The sequence below is a fragment of the Camelus ferus genome, chromosome 10 (assembly GCF_009834535.1).
Source record: "Camelus ferus isolate YT-003-E chromosome 10, BCGSAC_Cfer_1.0, whole genome shotgun sequence".
NCBI classification, from domain to species: domain Eukaryota; kingdom Metazoa; phylum Chordata; class Mammalia; order Artiodactyla; family Camelidae; genus Camelus; species Camelus ferus.
The window spans coordinates 50,488,855-50,501,234 of NC_045705.1; the positions used below are offsets into that span (position 1 = coordinate 50,488,855).

At 42.7% G+C, this 12,380-nt stretch overlaps 1 protein-coding gene across 1 annotated transcript in view; it reads right to left on the reverse strand.

Annotated features, from left to right (window-relative positions):
- Positions 1-12,380, reverse strand: part of LOC102507940 (F-actin-monooxygenase MICAL2) — a 213,580-nt gene that overhangs the window by 27,105 nt on the left and 174,095 nt on the right. Inside the window, 3 exon segments of the mRNA XM_032488994.1 lie at positions 640-733; positions 3,486-3,578; positions 8,228-8,343. Of these exon segments, the coding sequence (XP_032344885.1) occupies positions 640-733; positions 3,486-3,578; positions 8,228-8,343 (303 nt within the window).

Below are 12,380 nucleotides of genomic sequence, written 5' to 3' on the forward strand. Positions count from 1 at the left end.
CAGGTCTTCACCAGATGAATTCTGCTTGCATCTAAGAATCTGAAGCGGTCAGTGGATAGTTAGCATTTATTGCTTTACCTTATGCAAGGCAACATGCTACTTTCACATATACCTGATGCAATCATCTTCTTTAATTTTTATTATTCCTATCTTACAGAGCTGCAATTTTATTTCAGCTCTCTACATAGGGAACCACCATTATCCACACATTAGAGGAGAAAACAAAAGTTCACAAAGGTTGAGAACGTGATTGGCCCAAGGCCATATGGCTGGTGAAGGGAGAAACAAGGAGTCTGACTCCAAGTCCAGGTTTTGAATCACTACCAACATTGCTTGGTTGTTTCAACTGTTTCTCCTGAATTTACCTTAACCCCTGAATTTCAAAGAACACTCACACTAGCAGAAGAGAGACTGGGCAGACTAGAAACCCAAGCCCTACAGGCTGACCCTGGAATTTCAAATGAGCGACCAGTTTGATTTTGAAAGTGTGAAGCAGTTGTGGATTGAGCACCGCAGGTCCGCGTTGAAAGTTCCACAGCAGGTGACAAGGTCTTGATGTCTTGCCCAGGTGCCACTGATCTCGGACCACAGACACGGACCCAAGCCCGCTGCTCCGGATCTGCCGGTGGGGATGCCTACCTGCTTCTCCTCTCAGCGCCTTCTCCAGCCTCACGCCCTGGATCTCGGAAGCCCTCTGCCGCTCCTCCACCTCCTCCAGCTGCCTCTGGATGGCCTGCAATGCCAGGACCATACGTCACACGGGGACTCTCAATGTGCAGAGTCACAGAAGGGGCCAATTCTGCCACTTGCTTTCCAAGATGAAGAAGCCCTTTCCCTTGTGATGCCACCACCTCCTTCGCTAACTGGGTAAGAACCTCTGGATTCCCAAAACAACTAGAACTTGACATCTCCTGTCTTTACTATGAAGACATAAAGCAAGGGTCTGTGTGTAAGCTCAGTCTGCCCCCAAGGAGACGTTAAAACAGTTCCCTTTTGACCAGGCGAATGAATTAGTCAGAGGCTGCTTGGCAGAGCGGGCGGGTGGCCCTCATGGCTCCTGGCCTCGGAGCCTCAGCCTCTGACTGTGGTCATGGCTTAGCTGCTGGAGCTGCAGCCACTACTCAGAGTAGGACAGGATCTCCCAGGACAAACACACTTTCCCAAGAAGAACCAGCAGACACCACTCAGGAAGTTGGTCTGGAGCCGGAGACCCCGGGCCAGCTGCTGGGGCTGGGTGTTCCTCTCGGTTTGTCCTGCTCCTGTCTTCAGCTACACACTGGCAACCTATTCTTTCATGGCACCGCAGGGCCTTTTACTGACTATGGAAGTGTATGATGGCTTTGTTACTAGCGGGTTATCAAGACAAGACAGAAGGCATTTATCCCATTAAGGCACATAATCCTTAGACTAACCATAGGCACCTATCAAGGCTTGGGGTCATGACATCTTTACTTTCCCTACTAGGCATTTCTCTCTTATGTGTATTAGGAAGGAAAATTAAGAGAAAGCCTTTCCCAAATACATTCTGTTCATCCCCATCAATTTTCTCTGCTATCAAACACATGCTGCCAAAAGGCACATCTCTTGGCAGAACCCATGCTGCACCTGGCAGCCCAGGTACATTCAAGGAAGTGGCAGCTGTTTGGGCAGGTGGAATGTGTGTGTTCTTCCTCCTCTGCCTTCCTCTAGCTCTGTCTCACTCCCCTTCCTCCTTAACTCCAAACCTTTCTGAGTCTCCCCTGGGTTCAGAGCACAATGCCTGAGGAACCTCCAAACCCATGAAGAGGTAATGGGGGCGGGGCAGGGGAGTTGGGGGAAGGACTGAGCAGCCGTTGGCTTCTTGTCTCAGCTGAGAGTGTTTAAGCCCCAAACAGAAAATCTGAAATAGATGGGAATTCTCTCTAATACCACTTGTAATTTCATGCTCTCTTCCTCTCGGTCTCTCTTTTAAAGACAATTATATCTTTATAGATCTGTTTCTTACTGGCATAGTTTAGAATGGCTAAAGGAAGGGTAACAGTTCAATGTTTTTATTACTCACTATGTTGCAATTATGGCTGTATAATTGTTAGGGACTGAGTAGTGCCGCCCGCCCCATTCATATGCTGAATCCCAAAAGTGACTGTATTTGGAGTGAGTCTTTAAGGAGGTAAATAAGGTTAAATGAGGCCATAACAGTCAGCCCTAATCCAATAGGACTGATGTCCTTATAAGAAGAGGAAATGATACCAGAGCTTTCTCTCTCTCTCTTTCTTGTTCTGTACGTGCACAGAAAAAGGCCACGTGAGGACACAGCGAGAAGGCAGCCATACAAGCCAGGAAGAGAGTCCCCACCAGAAATCAACCCTGAAGTCACCTTGACCTTGGACTTCCAGCCTCCAGAGCTGCGAGAGGACACATTTCTGTCGTGTAAGCCACCCCGGCTGTGGGATGTTGTTATGACTGCCCGAGCAGACTGATAGAGTCAACATCCTTTAGAAACTAAGGAAGCAAATCTCAAACATTAAAAAAGGCTTCTAGGCGTGCTAGCAGCTTAGGACTCCAAAGGCCATCGTAATTCTTCTGTTATCACTGCCAACTGTCTGGAGTGAGACCATAAGGTGGGGGAATGGTTGAGTTTGTCAGTCTGTATCATAAAGACCTATCTTGTTCTCAGAAGGAAGAGATGAAGATTTCAAGAAAGCCTGTTTTGGAAGCTGAGGGTGGACAGAGGGAGCTGATGGGAACTTCCCCTGCCCACTAGGTGAAAGGGTGGTTCCCGTGTCAGTCGTTGAGAAGAGTAAAGGAGGCTGGATTAAATGTCTCCCCTCTTGTCAGAAACAACCTACAGGACCATACTGGCCAGATAAAGCGATAACTGGGGGAAGGGATGTCAGGGTCCACTGGATTCACAGGAGCAGTCGTTTTAAGACCTTCTGTCCTAAAACCCAGCTGTTCTCCACGGCTAGGTGTGGGGGCCTCAGGGAGAGGGAGAGGGCCTTGACTTTCTGCCTCATTGTGCCTGTCTGTGACCCATCGGGCAGGAAACAATCAGGCCGGGAGATCGACAGCAGAATGCTAGCTGCTTATGTGCTCACCAACCTTGGAAGAGAGGCAGCCCCAGGAGTTGTCAGTTCAGCGAAGACACTGCCAGGAAGTCAGGGGAGGGTTGTGTTCTCACAGAGGACAAAACTAAGGCCAGTGCTACGTGACAGTCAGGGCCCAGGATGGTTCCCAAGGCCATGTGTTGGCTGTCATTCCAGCTCACTTTGCAGGACACACATCGGCAGATAGAAAGCCAGCTGGGAGTGGGCCAGCTCAACACCTGGGCTCTCCAGGCCCCAGAGCCGCACCAGGGACTGAACTGGGGCCCACAGAATAGCCACAAGCCACAACCTTTCCCCAGCCTGCCTCCCCCAGTGCAATGCAGATTTCCAAGGGGCTTCCAGATCCAGACTCCCAGGATCCCAGACCCAAATTCACTTATCTCAAGTGTGTTTTCTGACCTGAGCTTTATGAAGTCTTTTCAATTCTTCCTGCTTAACCAATTGTTTTGTGGCTTTTTCCAGCTTCCTTCTTCTTCTAAATGTCTTCCTCTCCTACAAAAGCCAATAGAGAAGAATAAATAGGTCTGAGAAAAATGGGGTTGAAATTTAAAATATACTGTAACAGGCTTTTGCCCTCTCCAGCCCAGCCACTGCTGAACTTCTAGAATAACAATGTCCAAGAGAACTTCTGCAGTGATGGAAATGTTCTATATCTAGGCATAAGAGAGCTGCCCTTCCCCACCTCACTCTGCTTATACAAATATATCTTTAACACCACTGGGTTCTCTGTGTGCCTGGGCTAGTGGAATATACAACATTCAAAATTGATGCGTTTAAAATAGATGTCTATAGAAACTGACACACTATAAACTGACTGTACTCCAACAACAAAAAAGAAAGTGTTCAAGGCAAGAACACATTCATCTCAATACCAATCGTCAATAAAACAACTATAAAATAAAATAAAATAATAAAATAAAATAAAATAAAATAAAATAAAATAAAATAAAATAAATAAGATAAAATAAAATAAAGTAGATGTCTGTAGAAAACAAACTTCTGGTTACCAGGGCGGGGAAAGGGGTGGGAAGGGATAAACTGGGAGTTCAAGATTTACAGATACTAACTACTATATATAAAATAGATAAACACGTTTATTCTGTATATCACAGGGAACTATATTCAATATCTTGTAGTAACCTATAATGAAAAATAATATGAAAATGAATATATGTATGACTGAAATTTTATGCTGTACACCAGAAATTGACACAACATTGCAAGCTGACTATACTTCTACTAAAAAAGTAAATAACTCTGAAAAGGTTAAAAAAAAAAAAAAAAGACTGCATCCCTGTGGGGTGTGGCCCCACACAAGGTGCCTAAGACTGAGGGGGCTATGAGAAGGGGAGGGTGTATGCAAGGGAGGGGTCCCAGATGTTAAGGATTAAAATTATAAATGTGAGGAGAACCAGCACCCTTATAAGTTGATTTTTTTTTAATTGAAGTGTAGTCTGTTTACAATGTTGTATCAATTTCTGGTGTACACAAGCTGAATTTTTTAATCCAGAATAGTATAACTCTCCACTTACTAAAATCTTTAACATGCCTCAAAAAAATAATAAAATAGATGTCTAGATCTCATCAGTTCCAGGTTTTAGACACCAGAGAAAGGAGAAGTAGTAATTTGGCCAGCTCCACGTACTGAAAAGTTCAGAAGACTCTTCTGATCAGAGAAACAGCAGAGAATAATGTTTGAGCACCAGGCCCAGGACCATGCAAAGCTGGCATCAAATCCCAGCAGAGCTGTGCGAGCTTCAATGTGTCCTACAACTTTCCGAACTTCAGTGTCCTCTTCAGAGTGATGAGAATGATTGAATGCCTACCGTGTAGGCATGTAACAAGGAGTAAATGGGATAAGGCGGGTCAAGTCCTTTGCAGAATACTTGAAAAAGATATGGGATAGATATTCAGTAAACAGCATGATTTTTACTATCACTCACATGATTATTATATTATTCTTATACAAATTAGCATGATTATAACTATTTACTAAAATCTACTATTTTCCTGCATATGTGTGTATGTTTGTAGCATGTATCATATACATATGTATACATCTCACATATACAAAATAAATATGCAAATGGGGCTAGTTTTATTATATTTGCCATCTCTGAGCACATCAATTTTCTGTGTTAGGATGAGGATTAAAACATATGAGAGACTTCTTTTTAATGCTGGCAGGAACAAATATGTATTAAAAAACTGTTACAGCTAGCCTGGTGCGTGGGCACCCAGTAACTTTGGTTGAACTGAATGTTTGTGCATTAAAAGGACCATCGATTCATGAGCAGGGAGTAGACCTACCAGGCCTGAGCCCGGATACTGCCAGAGGAGTCTGTGTCCATAACAGAGGTCAGAGACTGTGGCTTAAAAGCAGATGCCTTTCCAGGGCTTTATGGATCCTTGTCATTTTGTCACCCATTCCCCTGAGGGACCATCACTCTCCTGAAGAAAGCATCCAGTTTTCAGGGTTCAGAACTTCTACAGATCATCGGTGAAAACGTTGATCTCAATGAGGAAATTTGGTTTGTCTAGAATTCTCTGTAGGATCTAGAATCCTAAAAGATCTTCCTCCTTTCTTTCATCCTTGGAAGGAAATTTTGGCTCTCAGAACTCAAACTTATTCCATTTCGTATCATTTCTATTGCTAGCAGATGACTTCCAGATTGACTGCCAACCACTGCAAACAGAGGTTCTAGGCCATTTGGGTGGCGGAACCACTCCTTCAAGCTGCTAGGACCTTTCTGGGAAGGCTGGTAGGGAGGGGCGTGGTGGTGATCACTGGTAGTTGTTATCCAGAAATTTTCTAACTCAATCTATGTGGAACGTCAGTCATTCATTTAATAAATATCTCTTGAGCTTCCATTATACTAACCTACATAATAAATGCCAGCATTTATTGAGTACTAGGTGCCAGACACTGTACTGATTACTTCACATGTATCATTTATTCTTCAAACTACACTTACATTACAAATAAGGAAATCAGAACTCAGAGAAATTAAATCACTCGCCCAAGATGACACAGTCAGTAATCGGCAGAGCCGGCAGGGAAGCCCCAGTAACCTGAATCCAGCATCCACACTTCCATCCAATTTATCCCACCTTCCCTGTGCCAGATACTGTGCAGGCACAGTAAGGGCCTCTGCTTTATAAAAAAAATATCAGCGTTTTCCCCTAAATTAAGACCATTCAAACAATTTCCTTGAGGGATGCTTCGATGCCATCTCAGCACTTCCCAGGAGCAAAGCTGGCACTTCCCCAACTGCTTTATCAAGAGTCAGCAAAACAGAACCTAGAGGAGGAAAGAAAGTCCTTTCCTGCCTTTTCTTAAAAGATGTTGACATAGAAAAAAGAAGGGTGATTGATGAAAAAATGCTCATATAGCCTTCTGATGCACCGGGCACAGTTCTCACATCCTCAGGGATGGTCATGACAATACAGAGAGGAAAGAGGCTGAGGGCTAAGGAAGAAAAAGGACAGAAAAGGGGGGAAACCTGGCAGGACAAAAGACAAGCTGCCTGTCCCATCCCTCAGATCCAGCTGCTAATAAGAAGCGGTGTAGAGCAGAGGTAAGAGGCGAGAGTGCATATCCCATCTCCCGTTTCTTGTGCAAAGATTCGTTTGAGCTGATGCAGGCTCTGTGACACATGGCTGAGGACACACCTTGGATGGGATAGAAGAGATAAAGAAACCAGAGAGGAAAAAACTCCCCTTGTTCCTTCAGTGTGAGTCCCTGGGAAGTCATAAAGAAGGGAGCTTTTGCCAGCTTCTCTTCCTACAGAGTGGGCCGTATCAGAAGCCAGGTGAAGTGGGCAGGCTCTCCCACGCTGCAAGCTTATGTGATGACTGACTCTGTCCTGGGCCAGCAGGAGGACAAGGAGTGGTCTGTGAGGCTTGCCCTCAATATCGTGGTCTTGCTACTTCCATGTGTTTGGGGCCACTCCATTCTTTTAGTCTCCACAAGTGTCAGGATGGGGGCCTCTTCCTCATCTGAATACAGAATTAACTCAGGGTCACTCAAGGGGATGAGAGGGTGTGTAAGGAGACCCCCAGCAATCAACACGATACGTAGAATTCATTTGTGGTGAGTGCAGAGCTAATCAGAGACGCACACAGTTAGAAACTAGAACTCTCTACGTATTCTCTCTCTCTCTCTCTCTCTCTCACACACACACACACACACACACACCCATGTCCCAGCTCCCTCCTGACTTGCTCCAAGCTGGGCCACTGGGACCTGGAACCCCTGAGTGACTTGAGATGATGCCAAAGCTCCTAGTGCCAGATATGGAAAAGTTGAGTTTAAGTAAATAAATTTGGTCCTCTCTCTTTCTCCTCAGATCCTCACTGCTCCAAAAAATAAACACTGCCAGAGCAGTGAACTGCTTCTCTGTCTGCTGGGGAAGCACATTAGGTCCAGCCATTCAGCCCTTCCAGCCCCAGTGGATAAAGAAAACAATGGCAAGGTTTGGTCATGGGATGCGTGTCTCCGTATACGTGACATACGGACACATTTAAAGACATGTAACGACGTTTGTGTTTTCTAATCCACGGATATGGGATGTGTTTAAAGGGCTCTCTAGAAATTAATGTTCATTAAACAAAGAGAAGTGACATTCCCCCCGTTGGCTCATGGTTAGTCAGTGGGGATCCTTGGAGCAAACAGGTCTAGATGCAATTGCATGGTTCATTTCGTATATCTGATTAGAATAAACATAACATTTTCCATGCAATCTGCCTCTAGTGCTTCTTAAATGAAGCTGTGCTTCCCCCAGGGAAATACACATCTGCTTGTTGTAATTTTTTCGATGGTTTGCTTGTTGGATCACATATTAAACCCACTTTAAGAGCTGCAGTCACCAAATGGTTTCAAGTAAATATGTCTGGTTTCTTCCCCCTTCCCATTTTACATCTCTGAGAAAGGCAAGCTTCAAAAAGTTTAAATATATATCCATATATATAAAGACAATTCTTAGGGTGTTCCAGGTAAAAGGAAAGGTTGCTGTCAGATGCAATGAAACGTGATCCTCCCAATGAAACTGCCGCAGCTGGAGCCCACATTGGGTCTGAGATGTGGATGGTAAACGGCCCCCGCAAGCCAAGGGCCCCTTTGGTTTGCCAAGTGTTGTTACCTTTGACCGCAAGGAAGGCTGGGGATCAAATTCTTCATCTGCAGAGGAGGTGGTGGTGGAAGAGGCAGAAGAGGCAGCCCCTGTCACCTGCATGCTGGTGGGGATGTGCTTGGGACCTGAAATGGGAACAGAAGAGCTCACTAAACTCTTGGCTTCTTCTCCTACTTCATGACCCAAAGCTGCCTCTCCCTCCTCCCTGCTGTCCCCATTCTCTCCCTCTTGGCCTTCCCCTTACTGCACCTGCCTCGAGCATGAGGAAGCAGTACCTAAGGGCAACTGAAAATTTGGCCCTCCATGTTAATTACATTTCTGGGTCCCTGCCAAGAGCTTTGTAGCTCTCTTTTCATGTTGGGGGAAAAAAAGGTATTATGCAGAAATCAATTAATTCCTTAAACACCATTTATATGGTGTGTTGCTTAGAATGCATTCAGAGATGAAATCTATTATTAAAATGCATGTCTGAAGTTAGCTGAGTTACCTAAATGCTTGTGTAAGGTTCGTTCTGCAGAGTAATTGAATGCAAAAAAGTCGGAGCCAGCTCTTAAACAAATCGCCCTTCTGTGGCTCAGAGCATCTGGCACCCATTTTTACTACATGACATCTGCTCAGTGTAAAAGGGCTGGCGTCAGAATGTCTGGTCATAGAAAAAAAATCCCAAATGTAATCAGAAGCAAAAGGACTCTAAGCCTAAGGTTTTATCACATAGTCTCATGCAACATAAATATTTCATTAATTATGGCTAAACAAATGCCACTTTTATTTTCCCAACTTGCAGATATTATCACATCATCGAAGTGTTGATTCAAATGCCAGGAAAGGAGGTTTAATATAGGGAGGGCTCCACAATTCAGGGCCCACGGGAGAGTGAAGTCGAGGGGAGATGCCAACCCTTGAACAAGAGGTAGATGGTCAGAGGCAGCAAAGTGCCCCTGCTCGCTTGGATCTCTTTGTGATCAGGCTGGGGACCACGTGTGATAAAGTCTTCCAGGTGCCACAGGAGACTTTTATTCTTCTCAGCAAGAACATCTGCCCCTACACATCAACCTGATGCAGAGTTAATGATTAATATCTGGATTAACCCTCCCTGAACACTGAATATCAGAACCATCCAGGGCTCCGTGATAGGAAATTTTCTAATCTTTACTCTGCCGTGGCAGCTTCTATCTGAAGAGAAATATATGCTGGGTGGGGAGGAAGGAGGAGAAACAATTCCAAGCTGACTAACCTTCTCTCCAGCCTGCCTTTTCTTCCCCATAATTTTTGACTATTCACCCTGGTGGGAGAGGCCAAGTTTTAAAAAATAGGGGTAATTTTAACCTCCAGGAGCACATTTACATATGCTGTTATTCGAAGCAAAATAATGCAAAACATCTATATAATAACACAGCCTCTCTGGGGAGGGAGTTAACTGTTTTCCACTTTAATTTGCCAGATGGGAAAGCTCAGGTGAAAATAGAATCAGGGAGCAGCATAATAATGGATGGAGGCATTGTTAGCGGGGAGCTGAGATTGTTTCCCAGCTCCAGCCACTAAATTACCACTGAGTGCTCCAGTCACTGAGTATTCACTTCTTAGTGTGTAAGCTTGAGGAACTAACTTTACCTCCTGAGCTTCTGGAGATCATGATTTCTGACCTGCAGAACTGCTGTGGAAGAGTAAAGATAATCAATGTAAAGAGCCTAACACAGTGCCTGGCTCCTTGCAGGTGCTTAGACAAAAGTCGTCATCGTCAGCATCATCAGCTGCTTCTCCCTGACGATGAAGCAGCAGCCGTTGCTTCATCATCATCACTGATGCATATTAACAATATGTGATATTAATAAGGCTGCCTAATTAACTCTCATTTTATGGAGGAAGTATAATAGCCTACATTTGAAACTTTTTCTGTCAAAAATAAATCGAAAATTTCCATTGAATTATATTTTGAAATTGAGGAGACAGTGTTTTCAAATATAACGCATTCCTTAAACTTCTGCCAAAGTTACGCAGAGTTAAATAGTTACCCCTGAATCTCTTCCCATTTACTCTCTTCCATCATAGAACCATTCATTCTAGTTTACTTTTTATTTGCAAGTTTAAAAAACTTGGCAGCACTGTTTCACTCGGGCTATAATGGATTGACTGATTCTGGGATTGATCTCCCACCACAAAGCCCTAGAAGTCAGGGCAGATATATATATGAAGCAGGTGTTTCCAGACATTGGACAAGAGGCAGTGCAGAACTGTGAAAAAGGCGGGAGCAGAAGCAAATGAGGTAAGCCCTGTGGTCACAGTAACTTTCTGCCTACAGGCACTTTCCACACCACAGTGCAGGTAGGAGGAAGCGAAACAGAGCATAGCCGATTCAGTGAGTTGGAAAGACAGAAATCAACGTCTGAGTGGACTGAGGCCATTGGAAGATACGAGGAAGAATACTTGGGAGGAGAGAGCTATGCAGAAAAAGGACTTCAGAAATAAGCATAGAAGTCAACTTGAATCTATTGCTTAATAGTAAACTATAGACACATAGAGAGAAACTGCATGAGGTTGGGCAGATAATGTCTGGCAAGTTACAGGGTAAATAATCTCTAAAGCTTTTATAAGACTGGGAAATGTTCAAGCTTTCCCCAACTAGGGTAGAGCAAACATTGGAGGCATTAGAGTGGAGACCATAGAAGAGCTTCACATTAGTAATAGGGACAAATTAGCTCTAGAAAAGAGGTTATTACAGACTCACCTGAATAAGCTTAAAAACAAGCCTTGAAAGAAACAAATTGATCTGCAAGTCAATTGACTGCCTGCCAAACATTCTTTAATGTCTATTTAATGTTTTTAAAATAAAGAAACAAAATCTGGATACTCTACAATGTGATATTCACAAAATCTAGCAGCCAGTAAACAATCACTAGATACACAAAAATGCAGGACAAGTCTGATAATCAAGAGACAAATCAGTCAATAAAAGCAGACTCAGAAATGATGAAATTAGCAGACAAGGCTCTTAAAAGGGCAATTTAAATGTGCTCAAGAATTTAAAAAGACAATATGAACAGAATGAGGACAGAAGCAAAAAAAAAAAAAAAAAAAAAAATTTTAAAAAGCACCCAATAGAACCTGTAAGGATGAAAAATACAAAATCTGAAATAAAAGTTTCATTGCATCAGTTTAACAATAGCTTACATACTGCAGAGGAAAATACTGAGTGAAATTAAATAATAGTGATAAAAAACTATCCAAAATGAAGCACAGAGGAAAAAAGACTAATACAATGAATAGAAACTCAGTGACCCATGGGATAATATCAATGGTCTAAAATACATGTGATTGCAGTGCCAGGAGCTAGAGGGAGACAGGAACAGAAAAAGTAGCCAACATAATGTTGCTGAAATCATGCAAATTTAATGAAAAGTATAAATCCACAGTTTCAAGTAGCTCAAAAAATCACAAGCAGGTTAAACACAAAGAAAATCATAGCAAAGCTCATGAGAATAAAATTGCCAAAACCCAGATAGAAATAAAATCTTAAAAGCAGACAAAGAAAAATGATACACTGCATATAGAGAAACAAAGATAAGAATGTCCACGGGCACCTCATCAGAACATAAATAAGCCAAGAAACAACAGAACATCATTAAAATGCTGAAAGAAAAACAACAACAACAAAAATCTGTCAATTTATGATTCCATGTCCAGTGAAATGATCCATTCAAAATGAAGCAAAAAAAAAAAAAAGCTTTTATTTTAAGAAAAAAAAAGCTAGGATAATTTGTTAGCCAACATGCATACAGAAAATGTTAAAAGAAGTTTTGCAGCAGAAGGAATATACCAGATGGAATTGAAGAGACGGTAAATCTAAAACAATTTTTCTTTGTAGTTTCAAACTTTTTAAAAAGCCAATTGACTAATGTAAGCTAGTGTAAAATAATAAGAAATATATCTATAGATCTTCCTCAATTTACAATGGGGTCACATCCCAATAAATCCCTTATAAGTTGAAAATATTGTTTAGTCACAAATGCATTTAATACACCTAACCTACTAAATGTCATATTTTAGCCTAGCCTACCTTAAACATGCTCAGAATACTCACATTAGCCTACAGTTGGGAAAAGTCATCTAACAAAAAGCCTATTTTATAATAAAGTGTGGATTATCTCATGTAGTTTATTGAATT